The sequence below is a fragment of the Mastomys coucha genome, unplaced genomic scaffold, assembly GCF_008632895.1.
Source record: "Mastomys coucha isolate ucsf_1 unplaced genomic scaffold, UCSF_Mcou_1 pScaffold6, whole genome shotgun sequence".
In the NCBI taxonomy this organism is placed as follows: domain Eukaryota; kingdom Metazoa; phylum Chordata; class Mammalia; order Rodentia; family Muridae; genus Mastomys; species Mastomys coucha.
The window spans coordinates 5548090-5572101 of NW_022196912.1; the positions used below are offsets into that span (position 1 = coordinate 5548090).

At 45.0% G+C, this 24012-nt stretch overlaps 1 protein-coding gene, 1 long non-coding RNA gene and 1 other non-coding gene across 4 annotated transcripts in view; 2 read left to right on the top strand and 1 right to left on the bottom strand.

The window, feature by feature from the left end:
• The window catches only part of Epcam (epithelial cell adhesion molecule), a 16348-nt gene extending 4348 nt beyond the window's left edge, over positions 1-12000 (bottom strand). Inside the window, exons 1-7 of the mRNA XM_031356717.1 lie at positions 11566-12000; positions 8102-8209; positions 7616-7856; positions 6648-6713; positions 5274-5337; positions 3706-3807; positions 913-1116 (exon numbers count right to left, since the gene is read on the bottom strand). Coding sequence (XP_031212577.1) covers positions 913-1116; positions 3706-3807; positions 5274-5337; positions 6648-6713; positions 7616-7856; positions 8102-8209; positions 11566-11641 — 861 coding nt within the window. The 5' untranslated portion in view covers positions 11642-12000. The remainder of the gene's footprint in view (positions 1-912; positions 1117-3705; positions 3808-5273; positions 5338-6647; positions 6714-7615; positions 7857-8101; positions 8210-11565) is intronic.
• Positions 2396-23801, top strand: LOC116080348. 2 transcript variants are annotated; one of them, XR_004114409.1, is made up of 3 exons: positions 2396-2619; positions 4590-4711; positions 23616-23801. It is a non-coding gene; the product is annotated as an uncharacterized LOC116080348 (long non-coding RNA). The 2 variants fall into 2 exon arrangements; XR_004114408.1 differs by lacking the exon at positions 23616-23801 and having other exon boundaries at positions 4590-4863.
• On the top strand, positions 10791-10897 carry LOC116081224. Its single transcript, XR_004114749.1, has one exon. It is a non-coding gene; the product is annotated as a U6 spliceosomal RNA (small nuclear RNA).
• Positions 23802-24012: the final 211 nt, after the last annotated feature.

Sequence of the window (24012 nt, forward strand, 5' to 3'; positions counted from 1 at the left end):
TATATATATATATATATATATATATATATATATATATTAGGTTTCTTGCATCATGTGGTTTCTTTTACTGCAGAATATCAGCATTCCTTATGCTAAATTTGTGGGATTACCTTCTTACATTCCTTGCATTTATTCATCTAGAGTTCGTGTTAGAACACAAGTGAGCTGCCCAATTCTTTCGTTCCCATCCCCTCACGTACCTACCCCAAGCATCCGGATGACATGGACAGTGTAAACTAGAAACTCGATACTCGCTTTTATGGGATGGGAACCAAGTGTGGTAACAATGCTAGACTGCAAACCAAGTCACCACACACCTTCAAATTTAGCTTTATTTGGGCTTTCTGAAATAAGATCTTGCTGTACAAGGCTTGGAATACAGAAGTATGGCATCAGACACTGCCGTATTCTGATTCTGACATATTGATGAGACTACCTGATACAGACCACCCTTCGGTCCTAGGGTAAAGCAGACTTCTTTAAATCTCTAAGACCTTTACCTCCCAAGTGCTGGGATTAGACTATGTACTATTGTACTGTACCCAATGCAAGTCTGTTATTTACTTAGAATCATTGCTACATGGATACTTCTGACTGTTTTCTTGCTAACTTAAGCTCTGTGTTGTTTTGGGGCCAGAGCTCAATTTGCAGCACCACCAGAACCAAAACCAAACAGTAAGTGTTGATTGTTCCTCAGTGACCGATCTGGGAGGTCGAGTCTAGCAGGAGCACTGAACAGGGCCGAGTTAATCAGCTGAGGTGTTTTCTCCTGAGTGATCAATCTTTTCCAGCTTTATGAAGTGACTATTTTGTAAAGAGGAACCAGAAATACAATATAGTCCTTCGCTAAAGTTTCCAAACATGGGTAGTTTTTAAGGGTAATTAATAACACCTGACTCATCCTGTACTCACCAGAACAACAATGCCCGCAATGATTGCTAATGCCACCACCACAATGACAGCGATGATCCCAGCAGTGAGGCCCTGCATGGAGAACTCAGGCGCCTTTTCATCAACGTAGTAAATCAGGGTCTGCCCCGGGTCCAGGTCAAGCTGCTCTCCATTCACCCTCAGGTCCATGTTCTTAGAAGAATGGAACAAGGACTCGCCCTTCACCTACAGAGGAGAAGAACGTAAAGGCTGTTCCAGACGGCCAGCATAGGCACCAGAATCTACATACTAACTGTAGGCCAGAAGAGAAATGCCAAGAATCTTCACGGGTTCCATGATAACATCTGATCCAGTGAAACTTTAAGGCACAACTACAGGAAGATGACACCCACCAAAGGAGAAATGAAGTCCATGGGCCTACCTACTTTCCAGACTAAGACATAACAACACAAGGCCAATTCGCCTCATTCTATCTCTATCCCTTCATCTCCCATGCCCAAAGTACTCTGAAGGAAATCTCAGAAGAACACCTCATTGTAATAAACACACATTTAGCCAGGTGCAGTATCTTCTATCTGTAACCCTACCATCTAAGAAGGCAGAAGCCAACCCTCTACCATGAATTCTAGGTCAACCTAGACTAATGTAAGACTGACTCAAAACAAAGAGGCATAATAAATAAAGAACAAACAATAAACAAACATATACTTATATACGAAGTTATCTTTGCACTCAGTCCCCCTGCCTCAGCCTTCAGTGTCAGAATCACAGTATATTATTCTATCGCCTCTGGTGCTCACATTTTAAAAATGGAAGCCAGGCCGTAGTGGCACATGCCTTTAATCCCACCACTCGGGAGGCAGAGGTGGATGAAAATTTAAAATCTCTAGAAATTTTAGGCCAGCCTGGTCTACAGAGTGAGTTCCAGGACAGCCAGGACTACACAGAGAAACCCTGTCACAGGAAAAAGAAAGAGGAAACCGAGACTGACTCGACATCTGAGTGATGAAGAGGTCTTGAGTTTGGTTCCCAGAACCCACAGCAGGCAGCTCACAACAAACTGTAATCCAGGGCCCAGGAAGGCACTCAGCCTCTGGTCTCAAGGCACCTGCACTAACATGCATAGATATACACAGTCACAAAATAAAAATTAGTCTTTAAAATGGAGACTGATTCCTAGTCATAGAAATTATTAGAATACTGAATAAGGAAACAGACAGACAGACAGACAGACAGATATCAGTATAGTAACCGAAGAGAAAATAAGAAGTATAAGAGAAAGCTAGGTGTACATAGTCAGTAGTACTGTTCCCAGCAAACTGAATACATACCAAGTTGAATTGCTAACACAGCGAAGATTAAAACAGGAGTCAGAGGGCCTAGAGGCTGGCAGAATGCTGACCTAGCATGTCCAGGGTCCAGGGTCCAGTCTTCAGTATGACATAAACCAGTCATAGTGACACACACTTGTAGTCTAGCATTGGGACTGTTACATCACAGGCCTGTCCCTCCTTCCCCTAAGATAGCAGGCCATGCGTTTCCTACCAGCTTGGTTTCCATATTGCCTGCTAACAGGATTTGTGCTTCCTCGTCTCTCTGCTCCTAACAAACAATGCTGACACCTGGACACCCTCCTAAAAACGCTGACGATGGCCAGGTGCCCCAGGCTCTGAGAAAGCTACAAAAAAGGGCTCTCTCTGGATCTCTCACCAGCCTGCTCCTGCCATGGTAGGTATCTCTATTCTTTCATTTTACATTTTTCTCTGCTTTAGATTTATTTTTATTATCCTTATTGTTGTTTGGTTTTTGTTTTTCAAGACGGGGTTTTTCTGTGCAGCTCTGGGAATCCTGGAACTCACTCTGTAGACAGGATGGCCTCAAACCCATTCTGCCTGCCTCCGCCTCCCAAGTGGCAGTGCCATCCACCACCCATCTATTATTCTTAACTTCAGTTGACAGCTACCTGGTGTGCTTGCTAGGGATTAAACACAGGTCCTCTGACACAACAGGACATGCTCTTCCCTCTGCTAAGCCATCTTCCTGACCCACTTTACACCAAAGTGTATATGTAATGTTTTCCCCTTGACCCCCATGGCCTCGGGAATGATGCACCATCCCTCATAAAGCTCTCCTACGTAGTGGCCGACAGCCCCTATGGCTGGCTGTGTGGCCCTCTCTCCTTGTAAAGCTCATCTCTGGAGGGGGATTCATAACATCACCTTTCCCAAACTACTACTCTCTTTGTAGAGAGGGCCCAGCACTTGGGAGATGGAGGGAGAGGATCAGGAATGCAAGGCCAGCCTACAAGAACCTGTCTCAAAAGGAACAAACCCCGGGCATGGTTGCAGATATCTTTGACCCCAGCACTCGGGAGGCAGAGGCAGGCAGATCTGTGTGACTGCAGGGACAGCCAGGGATATGGATATATACATATATAAACATATGTATATATATGGAAATATATACATATATAAGCACATATTGTGTATATATATGTGTATGTGCATGTGTACATATACATATATGTATATATATACATACATATACACACACACACATACACACATATATATAAAATCTTGAGTGCCAGGACAGCCGGGGATATATATATATTAAGATCCTGTCTCAAAAAACAATAGCGGGGAGGTGGTGGCGCACGCCTTTAATCCCAGCACTTGGGAGGCAGAGGCAGGCGGATTTCTGAGTTCGAGGCCAGCCTGGTCTACAGAGTGAGTTCCAGGACAGCCACGGCTATACAGAGAAACCCTGTCTCGAAAAAACAAAACAATAAAAAAGTATACGGTTTATACTTACATCTTTTTCAAAATAGTAAGCCACATCAGCTATGTCCACATCATCTTGAGTTTTCTGAGAAGAGTTTTGCATCAGATCAATGGTGATAACATTATTCTCATACTGGGAGAAAAAGTAAAAGTACAAATTAATATAATTAAAATATGTGAAAAGTTTGTTCAATAGTCAAAATATAGAATTTTATTTTCTGTAATCTACATCTACCAGGATGTATCCATTAATGAATAATTTATCACTAGTAATTGAAAAATCTTTGAGAGGACTTTATCTTTTCAAAGAGTAAACTAGCAATGCAAACAGTTGAAAGGGCTAACTAGCTATGATGGCTAGTTTCAATTGTCAACTAAGATCTACAATCATTTGAGTCTTGATGAGGGACTGTCTATATTGGGCTGAGCTATGGTAAGTCTGTGAGGATTGTCTATATTATGTTAATTGAGGTGGGACGGTTATGGCCTGTATCACTTCCTGGGCTGGCACCTAGGCTAAAGAGAAAGACAGCTGGACAAGGCTGGACAATGCGTGTACTCATTCTCTGCTCTAGACTGTACACACTGCCAGCTGCTTAATGGCCGCCACACAGTAAGTTCCTGCTGCAGTGATTTCCCCACGGTGAGACTCTAAGCTAGATTGTAAACCCTGTGGGGCTGAAGACGCAGCTCAGTAGTTTATAGCACTTCTTGCTCTTGAGGACAGGGGTTCAATTCCTAGCTGCTGACCCTCTGGAACACCAACACTAGGGCATCCAATGTCCTTTCTGAACACCTGGGGCACCAGGCAAAAACGTGATACACATATACACATGCAGGCAAAACACTCGTCCAAAGAAATGAACCTAAAAACACCATCAATAAGCCCTCTCTCCCCTAACTTGCTTTCTTCAGGGCATCTTATCACAGCAACAGGAAAAGAAAACAAGACACTGGGTAAGAAGAGCCTGTGGCAGGACGGGCAGAGGCAATCACAGGGAGCCCTACAAGGTCGAAGAGCAGCATGCATCAGCATGGTAAGTGATGCCACTGCCCTCTACGGTACACAGGAGCTTGCAAAGTCGATGGAAGGAAGGAAAACTACCTGGATTCCATATTTAGTGCCCAGGATTTAAACTGATACTAAAATTCATTTAGCTACCATTAAAAATCACTGGCTGGCCGGGCAGTCGTAGCGCACGTCTTTAATCCCAGCACTTGGAAGGCAGAGAGGCAGATGGATTTCTGAGTTTGAGGCCAGCCTGGTCTACAGAGTGAGTTCCAGGACAGCCAGGGCTACACAGAGACACCCTGTCTTGAAAAAACACAATCACTGGTTACTCGCCTGGACAGTGATTAGAGCATGCCTTTAAAGCCCAGAACTTGAGAGACAGAGCCAGGCTGATCTCTGAGTTCCAGGCCAGCCTGGTCTACAAAATAAGTTCCAGGACAGCCAGGGCTACATAGAGAAACCCTGTCTAGGGGTGGGAGAGATCAGCAGTGGCTGCCATCTATACTCAAACCATACTCCCCTACCAACTTGCTGCTACAACTAGATCATTTACAGAAAAAGAAAAAAAGAAACTCAAAAAAACTTACCATAATGTTTTTGATAAATTTCCGATTCAGCTTATATCGAGATGTGAACGCCTCCTGAAGTGCACTGCAAATAATTTACAAGTTTTGGATTTGTTTTTTTTTTTTAAGATTTATTTATTATATGTAAGTACACTATAGCTGTCTTCAGATATACCAGAAGAGGGCATCAGATCCCGAAACAGATAGTTGTGAGCCACCATGTGGTTGCTGGGATTTAAACTCAGGACCTCTGGAAGAACAGTCAGTGTTCGTAACCTCTGAGCCATCTCTCCAGCCCCAAAGTTTTGTTTTTTAAATTGTAGCATAATAGTATCTCTACTCTTTTTTTTTAAGGTTTATTTATTTTATGTATATGAGTACACACTGTAGCTGTACAGATAGTTGTGAGCCTTCATCTGGTTGTTGGGAATTGAATTTAGGACCTCTGCTCGCTCCAGTCAGCCCTGCTCTCTCAGGCCCAAAGATTTATTTATTATTATATATAAGTACAGTGTAGCTGCCTTCAGACGCACCAGAGGAGGGTGTCAGATCTCATTATGGATGGTTGTGAGCCACCATGTGGTTGCTGGGATTTGAACTCATGACCTTCAGAAGAGCAGTCAGTGCTCTTACCTGCTGAGCCATCTCACCAGCCCCAGTATCTCTACTCTAAGCAGACAGCTCAAGGACTTAGTTGTTATAGTTGTTGTAAATAAATAAATAAATGTGTTTGTGTGTATGTGTATATGTATATATATGCATATGTGTATGTATGCATATATACACATATGTATATATATGCATACATACATATGGGTATATATACGTATACACACACACACACACACACACACACACACATATATATATATATATATATATATATATTTTTTTTTTTTTTTTTTAAAGAAAGGGGCTCACTATGTAGCTAGCCCTAACTGACTTGGGAATTGGTATGCAATGGTAGCTAGACTGTATAATTTTAATTATTGTATGTGTGTATATATATGTATATATATGTGTGTGTATATGTATACATATGCACATATATGTGTATATGTATACATATATAAATTTAATTAATGTAATTTAAAATCACAGTTAAGTGGTTCAAACCAGCATCAGCCATTGATCCTAGACCTATTGAGTGTCAATCTGATTAGAAGCAGAACATTTACACAGTACCCATGTATCTGTCAATGGATTATTCATAAATTCCAAAAGGAAAATGATAACTTCACAATAGAGAAACCTGGCAGTCAGAGCTTGTAAAGGGACAAAGGCCATCGTGATGTGATCTGAGTCTGGGAAGACACATGATCACTTATGTACCCTTCCTGTCAAGGGGCATAAATACAGAGCATACACTGTCGTATACGCTGTGGTCACACTTACGTCTGCAAACCCTGCTGGTCATAAGGGCTTTCTCTTTCTTTGTGTTTTAGTTCAATGATGATCCAGCTGTAAGACAAGATAGTGTCACTGTGTCAACTTTTTCATGCTCTTTTCCAGAAAGAACAACAGGGAGGGCTTAGCGCTAACAGAGCCCGTAAGTGTTGTGGTAAACATGCCCCCCTTTATCTCGCAGAGAGCCACCACCCTTTGTGTATGGTAACACCCTTTCTGACACTAACTGCTGCTACAGCTACAGCACAGGAGGCGGACTGGCCTGCCTCCCTCCCACTTTCTTCCTCTCCAACAGTGGCTTTGCTCGACCGGACTTGCATCTGTTCTTATCAATCTCTTTGCCCTGTGTGCTGTGCTTGTGTAGAGCTCCAGCTTTTCCACCATTTGTCTTCAGCACAAATAGCTCACGCAGCTTTAGAACCCGATAAATGAGCACATACAGTTTAAGTCACTCATACTCAGTTTACACTAATCCAACTTCAAAATGGGAACCAGAGGTTCAGTGACAATAAAGGGAACGATGCTGCACCCACTACCATTTCTAAAAAACCTAAGACCCAACCTGTCTAAACAGGAAATTCATAAACCAGCTCTGGAAATATCACAACCCGAGGCCAAAGCTCTTCCAGGCTTCCTTCCACTTCCCACACTTCAATTTCCACAAAACAACACAGTTGGATTAGAGCCAAGAAAACAAATATAACTGGATTAGAGTCAGTAAAGCCCAACTCAAGACTGGCGACTGCCTTTTTATGAGGCACAGAACAGGATGGTCACTTGTCACTCCAAAGGGGATCTCAAGTAGCCCAGGCTGGTCTCAAACTCCCTGTATAGACAAGGCTGGCCCTGAACTCCCTCCCATGCCCAGCTTTTCCTGATTTTTGAATTTCAAAGCACAAAATCTTATTTGGTACTCAGAGCTAAACTTAAGCAAACACACGAGAAAGCTCACTCACTAGGTCCTCACTCTCTCAGAGCACGTTATCTCCGTATCCTTGTCGGTTCTTCGAACTCCAGCAGTGTTCACACACCAGCACGTTGCAGTGCCGTTGCACTGCTTGGCTTTGAAGAGCCCTTGCTCATCACATTCGGGATCGTAAAGCCCGTCGTTGTTCTGGATGGCCCCATCGGGCTTTATCCTCCTCCCAGATTTACTGTGAGTCATTTCCGCCTTCATCACCAAACATTTGGATGCCACTAAAAAGACAACAGTAACGCCAAATGGAGAACAACCGCAGCTGCGCGTGCACAGGCCAGAAGTTTCAATCTGCTGTCCCAGGCCAAAGATTACTGATGCTCCTTCCATTTCCACACACTTTTACTTGCTGGAGATAATCTCCACAAAATAACACAGGTTAGAGCCAATAAAACTCAACTTGAGGAGCCTCATTTAAAAAGTATTATCAAGATTAAACTTCCAGGCCACAAGAATCTATACTCACGTTTGGAGCAAGTGACGGTATTTTGTGTACCATAGGAAGTACACTGGCATTCCCCATTTTCATTCAGAGAGCAGCTTGATGTCAGCTTGTAGTTGTCACAGACACACTCTAGAAAATTGCAACAAATTAGTTTAAAATGTAGCTCCAATTGTCAACTCATTCTGTCAATCATGCCTTTAAGAAGTGGTCCTGAGCCAGACGTGCTGGTGCATGCCTTTAGTCCTGGCACTCGAGAGGCCAGGGCAGAGGTCCTCATCTTGAAAAACAAACAAACAAATAAATGTTATCCTCCACCCATGTGCCTTGTCGTACAAGTGTTATCTCTCAAAAAAATAAATAAATATACCAGGGTATAAGAGTGGATGCCTTTAATCCCAGCACTACAGAGGTAGAGGCTGGTGAATCTCTGTGAGTTCAAAGCCAGCCTGGTCTATACAGTAAGTTCCAGGAGAGCCAAGACTATATAGATAGACCCTGTCTCTTAATTAATCAAAGTAAATAATTTAAGAATTAAGACAAAAAATTGTAACCCTGAATATTTTTCAGCTATAATTTAAGTGTGAGTCGTCTCACACTGGCCACTTTGTGACATCACAGTCTAATCTTTGTGACATCACAGTCTAACCTTTGAGTCCCCACTTCCACTTTCCTGCATGTTGTTAATTTTTCAGGGCAAAACTTTGTTCTAAGCAGAGTGAATCAAAGTTTGTTAAGGAAATGTGGCCAAGAACTCTGCGGGGTGGGCGTGGCCCCAAGGGGAGAAGACTTTGGGGTTTTCTTGGCGGTGCAAGGACAGAACCTTGGTCTGAGTTCACCATAGGATAGCACACCCTTGGTATTTCTCCTTGTCGGCAGGCTCTCTTTTTAAATGTATTAATTACATTTATGCACTAACTAGAGCAGGGCACTCTGAGGGGTAAGCAGAGAGAGAGATCAGAGGATAAACCTGTAGAGCTCCTTCTCTCATGCTGGGTCCTGGAATCAAACTCAGGTCACTAAGCCTAGTGATCCACAAGTACCTTCAGCCACTGAGCCATTTCACTGGCCCCAAACTAGAGATTCTTTGCTCTTGGTCCCCTCTATGCTGGTCTTAGAGGTGTGGATTACTACCCATGAACAGTTTTGTTGTTGTCAGCTTTGTTTTTAATTTGTAATTATTTTTTGAAGCAGGGTCTTGCTATATAATCCAAGTTAGCCTCAAGCTCACAATCCTAAGGGCTGGAATCACAGACATGCAGCTATGTACATAATATGTAGCCCTGGCTGACCTGGCTCTGTGTAAACCAGGCCTTCTTCAACCAGAGACCTATCTGCCAGGTCTTCAGCCAGAGTGCTAGGACTAAAGGCTTGCACCACCAGCCCAGCCATAAACAATGCCAGCCCTCTAAAGATCTCCTCAGCCTGCTGCTGCACTGTATGTAAGCTTTCCTTTCTAAAGCTGACCTTCATTCGCTCACTCTGTGCATTTAGCTATATATTCTGTGTAGACAAGCATGCCACAGTTCAAATGTGGAAGCCAGAGGCCAACGTGGGAGTCCATTCTCCCCTTCTGCCTATGGGAGTAACCTTACCCACTGAGCCAGTAATGGTCCTGTCATTTAAAAAAAAAAATCCTGGGCGGTGGTGGCGTACACCTTTAACCCCAGCACTTGGGAGGCAGAGGCAGGTGGATTTTTGAGTTCAAGGCCAGCCTGGTCTACAGAGTGAGTTCCAGAACAGCCAGGGCTACACAGAGAAACCCTGTCTGGGAAAAAAAAAAAAAAAAACCCTTTACCCCTTCCTTCTTCTCTGAGTCCCTCTGTCCTTCCTTCCCTTTCTGGATGTTTCTGGATTTTACAGCCCGGGCTCAGTCACTCTAGTCCTCCTGCCTCAGTTTGTCAAGTGCTGGTGCTGGGCTTACAGACTGAGGCTCCCACACCTGGCTGCTTCCCTCGCTTTCCAGTGTCTCCCTCTGTACCTATGATTACACACTTGTCTATGAGTAATTTTATCTTTTCCTCCAAATGTCAACAACTCCAATTCTTCAACCTATGGATTCTCCCCGTCACGGTCCCTCTTTACCCAGTTTTGCTAAGGAATGCCTACTTGGGGCCCAGTAGGTATCTATTCAAGCTTTTCTTCATTAAACAGAGTTCCTTTAGCCCAGGCTGGCCTCCATTGCTACACCAATTCAAGTTGACCTTGAATTGCTAATCCTCCAGGTTCCACTTCCTGAGGTCTGGGGTTACAGGCACCTGGTTTATGGAGTGCTAGGGAACCACGCCCAGAGTTTGCTAGGCAAGTACTCCACATCCCAGCGCCCTCGGTTTAGAGTTTAGCCCAAGAGATCAGAAAACTGTAACTTGACTAAACTGTACTAAAGTGTATATTAATGAATACAGGCCATGTCTCCTAATAGAGAATGAAATCCTGCCAGTTGTGGTGGCGCACACCAGTAGGATTTGCTGAAAGAGAATGAAATCCTTCCTAGGAAACAAAACTAAATATATTTAACTTAAAAATTAAGAAAGAAACAAAAGGAAAAGAAATTCTCTCCAGACTGCTTTGTTCAATTCTCCACTTCGAGACACCACCTTAGAAATAAATCAAAAGTGGGAGCAAACTCTATAGTAAGAACAACGAAGATATAAACTCCACGTCCTTCTCTCACTTCAGGTCGTTCAGTCACTGTTTAAGAATAGTTCTTAAAGTGCTCGCTTCGGCAGCACATATACTATAATTGGAACGATACAGAGAAGATTAGCATGGCCCCTGCGCAAGAATGACACGCAAATTCGTGAAGCGTTCCAAATTAAAAAAAAAAAAAAATAGTTCTTAAAGACTAAGAAACGAGGGCAGCCCAGTGGCTCTGGGATAAAGGCCCATGAGTTTGATCCCCAGAACTGACTCCCACAAATTGTGTTACGCCATGCAAACAGTTTTAAAAATAAAAGCCTAAAGAGAGTAGAAAACTTCCTTCATGAAATGTTGGAAACACAGCTCTGTAAATCTACCTGTATTCAGAAACACAAATATGCACAATTTTTAACCAGGGAATTTTTACAGTGGAAAGATTGTGCGATTTTTAGAATGCTCCGTACGTTTATCTTCGTGTCTGTCCTCCCTACAATAAGCACTGCATTAGTCATGATTCTTAGAAAAGGGAAAACACACCTCCGGCCCATAGGTCCCAGCAGGCCCGCCTCCGAGGCGCAGGTGCATAGCGGCCTCGAGGGAGCTACCTGTCCCCTCCCGGAGCCCACATCCGGGGACCCGGACAGGTACGGAGGGAGGGAGGGAGGCTGACTGGCAGAGCCGCTCAGCCACCGGGGCCCCACACCCCCGCCCGGCTCAGCACGCCGCCGCCGCACCGTCGGGTCTCGGGGTCTCGGGGTCTCGCGGCCAAAGAGTGCAGCCCGGCCGTCTGCTCCCCCCATCACCGGCCCGACAAGCCCCCACACCTCCGCCCCAGGTCTACGCCTCACCTTTCTGAGCCGCGGCCAGGGTCGCCGTGACCACCGCGAGCAGGAGCCCGTACGCGAGGGCCTGGGGGGGCGCCATGCTGCGGGCGGAGCGGCTGGGACTCGCGGACGTGCGGCGCGGGACGGCTCCGGGAGCAGTCGCGCTGCACTGCGCGGCGGCGGGCGGCGGGCGGACTGAGCGCAGTGAGCACCGCGAGGCGGGAGCGGACCAGCGGACCTGCGGCCCCGCGGCCACGCCCCGCGGCCACGCCCCGCCCTCGCCTCCGCCCGCCCGCCCGCGGTGAATCACCCACCCCACCCCGCCTCCTCTCCAGGTGTGCGCTGCCCGGACCAGAGGCGGGGACTCCAGGACTCCGGAAGGACCGGATGTCGCGGACACCAGGGCGACCCTGGACGTGAAAGCCGAAAGGGATCAAACCAAGTCAAACCAAGAACTTCCTGGAGGAAACACAATAGAGAATGCTTGTCTTGCGCTGCGCCTGGCAGTACCTTCCCGATACTTTCCAATACCTTTTCAGACTTTTAAAATTATTGTTTATGTGTACGAATTTTTGCCTGCATGCCTGGTCCTCGCATTAGTCAGGCGAGTGCTTCGGATCCCCTCGAGCAGGAGTTATGGATGGCTAAGAGCCAACTTGGGAGTGCTTGAAATGGAGCCAGAGCAGTGATTCTCAACCTTGCTTACGCTGAGAGCCTTTAATACAGTTTGCGTTGTGGTGACCTCCACATACACACCATACAATTATTTTCATTGCTACTTCTAACTGTAATTTGCTACTGTTATGAATCGTAAGGTAAACGCCAGTTTTCCGAGGTCCATAGGCGACTCACACAGGTTAAGAAACACTACCAGAGAACAAAGTACTCTTAACCGCTTAGCTATCTCCAGCCCGGACAGTACTTTAGTTTTTTAAACTAAGGTACTTGCTTTGATTATTGTGCATTTTAATTATTTTATTTTTTGAAATTATGATAGAATCACATTGATTCCCCACTTCTCTCCCTCAAACTCTACCATATATCACTCCCTGCTGTCTTTCAGATTCACCGAATCCTGATTCATACATTTAAAGAATAGTGTTGATAAAACCAATTTCTTCGAAACTTTAGGGAAGCCTGAGAAACAAAGATTTAAAAGATAGGAAAAAGCCGGGAGGGTGGCACCTTCAATTAAGCACAACGGAAGCAGAGGCAGCGAGTTCGAGTACATCCAGGCCAGCACAAGAGAAACTCTTGTCTCGGAACACAACCGAAAAAAAGCAAGGAAAGACCTCTAGTGAAACATGAAGCAGCGGCAGCGGCAGCAGCGGAAGGTCTCACACAACACAGACAGAATCAGCCAGAAAGTGTAGCTAGTCTTGCAGAGCTGGGTCGGAGAGGGTGGCGGTGGGGGGGCGGACACACTGTTCAGCCCCCAGTTTGGGTTGGCCAGTTTGAACAAAGACGGCGCAGTCGATAGGCCGTACGGTTAGGGTAAACAGTCCTGATTCAGTCTTGAACTCGTCAGACCGGTCCTCCAGCCGGTGGGCCCTACTGGCGGGAGAAAAAGCGGGCCAGGCTTTCTATTTAAGCGGCCAGGCTTTTGTCTCAGGTCAGCAGGGTGAGGAACAAGCTGGACGTTTGCCATCTTCATCACCTATTTTGTGGCCCTGTCCCTAAATGGCTGCCGGTTAGGGATCTTCTGACCCCTAGTTCCTCACTAAGAACCTCCTATCAAAAACTCAGTCTCTGGGACCCACAGAGTGGAAGGAGAGAGCCACCCCCACTAGTTAATCCTCTGACCTCTGTCTTCATGAAATAGCATAACACTCCCCACTAGGATGGGGGAGGGTTACAGAAAGCATTAGACACCGGGCAGTGGTGGCGCCTTTATCGGAGGCAGAGGCAGGCAGATTTCTGAGTTCAAGGCCAGCCTGGTCTATAGAGTAAGCTCCAGGACTGCCAGGGCTACACAGAGAAACCCTGTCTTGAAAAAGAAAGAAAGAAAGAAAGAAAGAAAGAAAGAAAGAAAGAAAGAAAGAAAGAAAGAAAGAAAGAAAGAGAGAAAGAGAGAAAGAGAGAAAGAGAGAAAGAGAGAAAGGAAGAAAGGAAGAAAGAAAGAAAGAAAGAAAGAAAGAAAAGAAAGAAGAAAAGAAAAGAAAGCATTTGACTAGATATGTCTACATAGAGCACAGATAGAATTTTGGATACAATATTCTTTATAGCATTTCGAGGAGATAACCTCTAACCCCCCTCCTGCAATCTCTCAGTCAACTCACAACTCAGAAAAAGTTGCACACATTTCCAGCCCGCTGGGGATGTAGATCAGTTAGAAGGGTGTTTGTTGAGCACACTTGCAAACCTGAGTTTGAGCTCCAGCATTTCCTAAACTGGGCTTGGTGGCATAGGCCTGTGATACCAGCACTGGGAAGGCGAAAGCAGGAAATCAGAAGGTGAAGGTCATCCTCAGCCAGTTCTGCAGTTGGGGTCCAGCGTGGGCTATCTTAAGACCCTGACTTCACCAATGGCCACCAAGGCTGTCCCTTCCTTGAAGAATTTTGAGTTCACTGCTCTGTTTCACCACGGATACTAGAGAAAGGATCAGGGGGGAGGGGGAAGCGTGCCCTTTTTTTAAGGCAGTATCTTTTTAAAAAATATTCTATTTATTTTTATTTTATGTGTATGGGTGTTTTGCCTGCATGTATGTGTATGCATCATCACATACATGCAGTACCCATATAGGCCAAAGAGAGCATTGATCTTCTAAAATGGGACTTACATGCAGACAGTTGGAAACTGCCATGTGGGTGTCAGAAACTGAAGCCTGGTCTTCTAAGAGCAGCCAGTGCTCTTAGTCACTGAGCCACCTCTGCAGCCCCAAGGCAGTATCTTAGGTAGCCCAGACTGGTCTCAAACTCACCATGTAGCCCTCGCCTCTTCCTCCCAGTTTCTGGGATCCGGGCATGCGCCACACAATGCCTTGCGCGATGCCCTGTGTATTAAAGTATGACCTAGCTGAGAAGATGGTATGGGGATGAGGAGAAGTGGACGTTGCTATGTAACCAGCAGAGATCCAAGACTAGAACTGAAGGTTCCCATATGAGTTTATGGAGTTATTCTCATTGCTGATATCTTACCAAATGTGTCTTTGTCAAGCCTAAGACATCAACATTGGGTCAGTGTTACCTGACTACAGGTTTTATTTAGAGTCCCCCAGTTTCTTTTTTCTTCTTAAACAATTGTTTTTCCCTATCCCCGTGTTAGAGTAGCAACAAAAGCCTATTTAGGGGAAACTTCTGGTCAAGAGTGTTGTGGCCGGGCAGTGGTGGCGCACGCCTTTAGTCCCAGCGCTTGGGAGGCAGAGGCAGGAGGATTTCTGAGTTCGAGGCTAGCCTGGTCTACAGAGTGAGTTCCAGGACAGAGAAATCCTGTCTCGAAAAACCAAAAAAAAAAAAAAGAGTGTTGTGATTATAAAAAGATAAAGAAATATTAAGATATGTTCTATGGGGGTGTGGTGAGGTATGGGGAAAGGGATGTCTCAGTGGGGCCATGCCAAAGCATCCCTTCCCTCTGAGGGACCAGCCACATGGTATAGTACAGAATAGAGTTTATTCGGACCATGTGAAGAGATGGGGGAAGAGAATGGGGAGAGAGGGGGAAGGGAATGGGGCAAGAGGCAAGAGAGAAGCAAGAGTAAGAGAGCAAGAGTAAGAGAGAGAGGAGGGGGCAAGCAGCCCCTTTTATAGTGGGCCAGGCCTACCTGGCTATTGCCCGGTAACTGTGGGGAGGAGCATACCTGGCTGTTGTCAGGTAACTGTGGGAGTGGAATCCAGATAGAATACCAACATTCCCCCGTTTTGGTTTAGTTAAAAAAAGAAAAACTTAGAAAGAGGTGATGGCGAAGCAGGAATAGGTTGTCGTAGTATCTGGCTGCTTCTTGCTGACACTGGGGCGATGTGTCTCTGGGGAACCTAGAGGAATGGGTATGGGGATGTTTGTCCAGCCTTAGGAATGTTTGTCCAGTCTTTGGAGAGTTGGCTGTTTCCTTGCTGTCCAGGGTCTGTGGAGCCATCTGAGGATAGGCCAGTAGGAAAGTGTCAGTGTCTGTGACAGGAGATAGAATACCAACAGAGAGAATCAGGGGCCAGGAACTGGGGCAATCACCCTGTCAAGGGATCACCCTTAGGAAGGTGGGTTCACCTTAAGCCTTGGAAAGCAGAGAGGTGGAGTAGTTAGTCTTTAATGAGATACTGTACTTTCCTTCCTACAATCCCCTCTTCCTAGTGCCGTCCTTACTAGCCAAGCAGCCACAGGCTGCTGCCTACTCTAAATGCAGTTCTCTCTTTTTCTTTGTCTGTCTTTCTGATGGAGACGGCACAGAGGCTTTATGCTCATGTCAGCAGGTGTGGAATCTCATTTACAGTTTATTACTAGTGATGCTCACCCTGGACACTTGAATAAAGTGGAGTCTCCCAGGATGCTCCAGTGTTGGTTTTATTTTTTTCTTAAAAAAAAACTTTTTTTTTTCCATTTGCTACTCAGTAGAAGTTTGTGGCTCATATACTCTAGTATATGAGTTCCTCTTTATATTGTGTAAATCTTTCATCTTTTACTAAAGATTTCTGTGGAAAGGACCCACTCTGAACCAATGTTCTGAGACCTCAAAATAGAAAAGAAGGAAAAGAAAGAGGAGGAAGAAGAGGGAAGGGAAGAAAAGAAATATTGAGGGACTGGACTATAGTCTACTGGGCTATTGCATGTACCAGGCCCTGGGGTTTTTTGGTCCTTTTGCTTTCCCCAGCAGCACATACACACTACACACACAAAGAAATGAGTCACCAAGTGGAACCTGAGAGGAGGGAAATTAAACAACAGTGTGTTGAAGGGAGAGGTATTAAAAATCATGTGAGGAAGGCTGTAGAGATAGCTGAGCTGATAAAGGGCATTCGGGCTGGAGAGATGACTAAGAGGTTAAGAGCACTGTTTGTTCTTCCAGAAGTCCTGACTTCAATCCCCAGCAACTACATGGTGGCTCACAACCATTTGTAATAGGATCTGATGCCCTCTTCTGATGTGTCTGAACTCAGCTATAATTGTACTCATATACAGAAAATAAATAAATATATTTTTTTTAAAAAGTGCTTGCCATGCATGGGGGCTTTAGTTCCCTCCCCAATATCCATAAAAAGACAAGTCTGGAGCAGATGCTTAGACTCCAAGCACTGAACAGCAGGAGGAGCAGAAGACACCCAGTCTTTCAAATGCAAGGCAGGCTGGGCAGCGGTAGCACACACCTTTAATCCCAGCACTTGGGAGGCAGAGACAGGCAGATTTCTGAGTTCGAGGCCAGCCTGGTCTACAGAGTGAGTTCCAGGACAGCCAGGGCTACACAGAGAAACCCTGTCTCAAAAAAAAAAACCAAAAAAACAAAAAAACAAAAAGCAAGGCAGAACTTAGAACAGTTATGAATGCTTACTCTTGGCCTGGGTTTGGTTCCCAATAGCACGTTGGGGTAGGTGACTATAAATCTAGTATCAGGGAATTAAACCTGCCAAGGACACCTACATGCACATTTCACTCATAAACTCATTTAGGCGCACACACACACACACACACACACACACACACACACACACACACACACATATATATATATATATATATATATATATATATATACTCTGTAGAACAGGCTAGCCTCGAACTCAGAAATCCGCCTGCCTCTGCCTCCCAAGTGCTGGGATTAAAGGTGTTCGCCATTGCTGCCCAGCCAGACCTTTCTTTTTTTAAGATCTTTTTATTTTATGTGTATGAGTTTTGCCTGCATATATGTAAATGTGCCATATGAATGTAGTGAGCATCCCCCAAGGCCAGAATAGGCATTAGATTCCCTGAACAGGATTGAATCTACAAGGACAGCCCGTGTTCTGAATCACAGGGCTGTGTCACCAATCCCCACTGATGGAAAATTTTAAGGCTAATGGATATCACATTATTCCTTAAAGATTTGTAGTATGGGAGGTGCTGGGGTGTGTGTGAGTAGCATTCATTTCAGACTGGGAGGTAAGCAGGAGAAATATAGTGGCAGTACCAGTTGCTGCAGGGTCCCCACTTCCAAGGAAAATCTGCCATCTACATTTGTGGGTGACACAGCTGCTTAGGTGCAGCCTAGTTTAGTGGGAATGTACTTGGATTCAAATTTAGTGGAACATCGTCCATATTGATGGATCAATAGAACAGAAAAGGAAGGGAAAGGTAGTTGAGGGAGGTTTGAGGAAAGCAGGATGGAAGGTTGAACCTTAGAACATAGGCAGGGTCATACTAAAAATACCAGAGTCCTTCAGTTGTAAGAAAAGTTTGAAGGACAATGGCAAAGTTTTCTGATTTTTTGTGTTTTACTGACCCAAGTCCCACTCTGTAGCCAACATTGACCTGGAACTCACCATGGCCCCAGAATTGGTTTGAATCAATCCTGCTGCCTCTGCCTCCTAGGGCTGGGATCAGAGGCCTGGGCTCCCATCCCCCACTCAGTGGGTTCTTTTGAAAAGTGATCTCAGGGAGTTACAAAGGAGTTTTGCATTTGTATATGACTGGGAATGTAAAGAAATATTTTGGAAATAATAAGCAGAAAGTTCTCCATAGCTGGGAGCTGTGACACAACTACAATCCCAACATTTAGGAGGCTGAGGCAGGGTTACCTTGAGTTCAAGGCCATCTTGGGATACATGGCAAGACCAAATCTCAAAAAGAAGAAAGAGAAGACAAAAGAGGAGAAGGAGGAGGAGGGAGAGGAGGAGGAGGAGGGAGAGGAGAAGGAGGAGGAGGGAGAGGAGAAGGAGGAGGAGGGAGAGGAGAAGGAGGGGGAGGGAGAGGAGAAGGAGGAGGAAGGAGAGGAGAAGGAGGAGGAGGGAGAGGAGAAGGAGGAGGGAGAGGAGAAGGAGGGGGAGGGAGAGGAGAAGGAGGGGGAGAGAGAGGAGAAGGAGGAGGAAGGGGAGGAGGAGGAAAAGAACAGCATTTGGCTTGTGGTGCCTGTGGTGTCAGAAAAAAAGTAGAAATAGCTTCAAAGCAACTTTCCTATCTTGAGTTGGGAAAGTATGGTGGAGAAGGACCTGGAGTTACCAAAAACAGATGTGGCAGAGCAAGTCTTTAAGCATCTCTGCACTTAGGGGCAGAAACAGCTGTATCTCTGAGTTTCAGACCAGCCACGGCTACACAGTATGATCCTGTTTCAAAACAACAAAACAAAGAATTATTTGTTGAGCATCTACTTGTGTAATTTAACTCTTCAGTACAGGGTTTGAGGAAAGAAAGAGAAAGGCTGGATCAACCGCTAAAAGAACTTTTTGCTCTTCCAGAGGATCCAAGTTCCTAAGGCCTGCGTGGTGGTTCACAACCATCTATAACTCTGGTTCTAGAGGAAATGACAAGCTTTTCCGACTTCTGTGGGCACGGGGTACACACATGGGACACAAATATACATACAGGCAAAGCACTCATACACAAAAAGTAAATAAATACATCTTAAGAAAATAAAAAGATTTAGTCCTTTGTGCTAGCTGAAACAGTTGGTTCCAGATAACACTCTAACTTAGAGAGAAGGAAATAAGAATTGGCAGACAGAATTGGACCTTCACCTTTGTCTTATCAGGATCAGAGAGGGTGGGTCTTTATGAGGCTCATTAACAGTGTGTACCCTGAAGAGACCTGACTCGCCTCAGACATGGCGGCTTTCATGTTTAATGACCTCACTGCCAGGCATATATAAGTAACTACAAGGAAGTTGCTTCTCTCTTGGTAGCTGTGCAGCGGCAAACAACTCTATCGCTACGGTTTCTCGTGAAGCTAGTTGAGAGCTAATACACTTGCTGTTTGCAATCCATGATAAGGAGACAAGAAAAATCAAACTCATGGTTAGATAACTGACTGTCCTTCCTGGAGTGATCTGTCCCATCTCTTGAGCGTCCCTATAAATCAACATGTTCAGAAAGAATAAACATCACAAACCTAAGTTTGCAACGCTCCTCGGGAGGCTGAGCTATACATCATAGTGCGATGAACCACACACAAACATCATCACAGACTCTTGAGTGTGCCAGCTTTGACAGTGTCCTAGGGAGTCCGCCCGTCTCCACCCGGTAGCACCAATTGGCGGTCATCAGGACCGAGGAAGAGTATAAAGAATTAGAGACAGAAGAGAAAGAAGAAAATCAAGAATGAAGGTGTGGGGTACCCTGCCTTTCTTGGTTCTGTTTGTGAAATGAAAGGGGACTTCCGGGAGTCTGGAGAGAAGTCTTGTTTTGTCCTGTCAGTTTCTAAGACAGAGTCTTATCCTGTAGTTCAAGGTGGCCAGGATCGAGCTGTGTAGACGAGGCTGGCCTCACCCTTGATATGACCCTCCTGGCTTCTGCAGCCCTAACCCCACCCTGCTGGCATTACAAACACGTACCGCCATACTCAACCCAACATTCCTCCCCTCCTTTTTCTTGGCAAACTAGTCTCTTCACCCTCCGTCCTCCATCTCTTCTGCCTGAGTTCTGAGTTATGGGTCTGTACTTGAGGAGTTTGTTGCTTTAGTAGCCAGATTGATAACCCCACTGCATAAACAGACAGAATTGGTATCAGTCAGGCCAATATTCAGATCTAGATCATTATACTTCTTTTAAGATTTATTAATTATTTTATGTGCATAGGTGCTTTGGTAGTATGTAAGTTTGTGTACTATGTGTATGCAGAAGAGGCCATAGAATCTTCTGACACTGGAATTACAGATGGTTGGTAGGTGCCATATGGGTGTTGGGAATTGAACCCAGGTTCCTTGGAAGAGCATCCAGTACTCTTAACTACTGAGCTCATCTTTCCAGCCCCAAACTAATTATAATTTTTTTAATGAGACATATTCTTCTCTTTTATTACAGATTCACTCAAAGATTCTCTTATGCTTGGGAGCAGTGGGCTGGCTCAGTATGCAAAGGCACTTGCCACCAAGCTTGAGACCTAAGTTCAATTCCTGAGACCCTTATGGTGAAGAGAGAGAACTGAGTCTCACAGGTTGTCCTCTGACCTACACACGCACACACACACACACACACACAGATGTGCTAAAAATTAATTAAAGGAAAAAAAGATTCTCAGAGCTAGAGAGATGGTTCGGCGCTTAAGATCATGTTCTTTTCTTTCTTAGGAACCAATACCCATGTAGACCACCCATGTTGAACAGCACCCACAACTGCCTGGAATTCTGGTTCCAGGGGCACCTGACACCTCTGGCTTCTGGGGATACCCAGACTCCAGTGCACACACCCACACATAGACACACAATTAAAAATAAAAATAAACCTTAAAAAAACCTCCTCTGACCCTGAATTTTTTTTTCAGGGTCTTACGGCTACTGGCCAGACTTCACTAGCAACTGGTTCTCACAGCTCACAGCGGAGCCTTTCTCAGGCAGGGGAAGGAGAAGTCTGTTAAGGTCTTCAGTGTGCTCCCTTCTTTTTCTCACTGAATCTCCAGACTGTGAACAGTTGTCTTTTGTTTCCAGTGACATGGGAAAACTGAGTAGCAAAGCCATCTTAGTGCCCGGGACTACAAGTCCTGGTCGTAGGTCTGTGGGCTGTACAGCCCAGAAGCACCAGCCCATGTGGCCTCCTCACCACTGTCAACATGGAGGCCTGTGTCTTAGCCCTCTGTGTGTCAGATAAGCCCCAGTTCCCAACCTCCCAGCTGATCCCCACAGGGGTTGGTGAGTCAGGGCTCAGCTTTACTTAGATACTTTATTCTTCCACATGGGTTTCGAGTATCGGTTTTCCTATATGCACATGGCCATAAAATAGTTGTACTTTGCTTACATCTTATAAAAACACTCGCCAGAGTGAAAGCAATAAAGCAGAATAGCCCTTGTAGTCATAGAACTGTTCCCTGTCTGCTTCCTGCCTAGAGCCGTGGAAGAACAGAGAACCCTGCTCGGTGGCCGTCATACACCCACACACTTTGGTTGGCTGCTGACTTCCGGCTTCTCTTCAACCTCGAAGGCAATTCTTAGAAAAACCCAGGGGGGCTGGAGAGATGGCTCAGCGGGTAAGAGCACTGACTGCTCTTCCAAAGGTCCTGAGTTCAAATCCCAGCAACCATATGGTGGCTCACAACCCTCTGTAATGGGATCTGACACCCTCTTCTGGTGTGTCTGAAGACAGCTAGCGTGTACTTATTTATAATAATAAATAAATCTTTAAAAAAGAAAAAAAAAGAAAAACCCAGGGAAGCTGAGAACACGGAGGTCCTTACCACGTAACACAGACAGACATGAGTGTGTTTGAGTATACATCGGATTCACACAGAGGCACTACTTGGGTCAAAGTTCCCATGTGATTCCTCTTCTTTTTCTTTCTTGAGAAAAGATCTCGTTGAATTGCCTAGACTGTTCTCAAACCCCACGACTCAAGTAATCCTCCTGCCTCTGCCTCATGAGTGCTGGATCTAAGGGTATGTGCTACCAATGTCCAGTTGCGATCTTTATTTTATTTATTTTTTATTTATTTATTATATGTAAGTACACTGTAGCTGTCTTCAGACACACCAGAAGAGGGTGTCAGAAAAAAAATAAAACAAAAAAAACAAAAACAAAAACAAAACAAAACAAAAAAATGGTGTGTGAGTGTGTGTGTGTGAGTGTTTGTGTATGTGTCTGTGAGTGTGTGTGTGTGTGTATGTGAGTGTGTGTGTGTGTATGTGAGTGTGTGTGTATGTGAGTGTGTGTATGTATGTGTGTGTGTGAGTATGTGTATGTGAGTGTGAATGTGAGTGTGAGTGTGTGTGAGTGTGTATGAGCATGTGTATGAGTGTATGTGAGAATGTGAGTGTGTATGAGTGTGTATGAGTGTGTACGAGTGTGTGTGAGTGTATGAGTGTGTGTGTATGTGTATGTGTGAGAGAGAGAGTGTGGTGGTGCCCATGGAGTCCTGAAGAGGGTGTTAAGTGGTTATAGGCAGTTGTGAGTCCCCTGACAAAGATGCTAGAACTAGATTCCAATCCTATAGTACCATCATCCCCAAAGTGGGGCTCAACTTTCTCTAGCTCTTTCCAGAACACAATCCTCATTCTAACTTCCTGGTAAAAAGCTGTTAAAAAATTAAAATTAAAATAAATGAGCAACCAACCAATCACAAACCATGCGTAGGCCAGCCTGGTCTGAGTACCTTCCAGGCCAGTCAGGGCTGCATGGGGAGAACGTGTGGGGAGATGTTCTAAAGATGAAAATGATTCGGGTCTGATGGACGGAACTGGTTGTTAAAAAAGGGTAATCTGTAAATCAAATAGAGTATGAAGTAGGCCTGAGAGGCAGCCCGAGGGAGGCTAAGAGGGCTTCGGCCCGAGGGAGGCTAAGAGGGCTTGCTCTTGCAGAGGGTTGAAGTTGCTTTCCCAGCACTCACGTTGGAGGGATGAGAACCATCTGTGACGTGATTCCAGGGGTCCCATAGCTTCTCTGGCTTCTGAGGGTATTCACATACAAATGTACACACACACACACACACACACACACACACACACACACACACACACACTAAAATATGGAGCTGAAGAGATGGCCCAGGAAGTGAGAGCATTTGTTCTTACAGAGGACCTGGGTTCAGTTCTCAGTAAATGGTGACAACTAACCGTAACTCCAAGGGATCTTATGCTGTCCTCTAACCTCTGCAGGGGGTCACCTGGCATGAATATTATGTACATATCTACATGCAGGCAAAAATACATATAATTAATAAATCTTAAAAACTAAAAATAGGTTAAGAGCACTGACTGCTCTTTTGGAGGTCATGAGTTCAAATTCCAGCAACCACATTGTGGCTCACAACCATCTGTAATGAGAAACAAACAAACAAAAAAAGTATGAGCCAGAGTGACCTGGAGCAGGAGGGAGTGGGGCCAGAGCAAGAGGGAGAAAGGAAGGGGGGGGAACTAATAACAAAACAAATCTTTAAAATGATATAAAATTGTATTTTAAGACAACAAACTAGGAATAAATGTACAAAAGTTTTTTCATGTAAGAGCATCTAAAAACTCCGTTTAATTGTTTGCAGGTAAAGGTACTTGTCATTCCAGCCTGGCTATCTGAGCTCTGTCAGAACCCACGTAAAGATGAAAGAAGAGAACTAACCCCACAAAGCTCCCTCCAACCATGGCATGCTTACCTACATACACACAAGATGTACATATGTGTGCGCACACACACACTCACACACACACTAATAAATGAATGAAAACAATGAATGGGTTGAGGAATGCAGTCAGTGGGGCAGAGCATACTCCCCACTGTGTGCAAAAGGCACACAGTGCCTGTGTGCAAAAGTTGGGATTCCTGCCAGACCAAAGAAGAAATAATGCTAACATGGAAGTTAGCATTCTAACCCAAGGCCTGATGTTTTACAACATAATAGAGTGGTTATGGATAATGATAATGTGTTGTTGTTAGGTTTC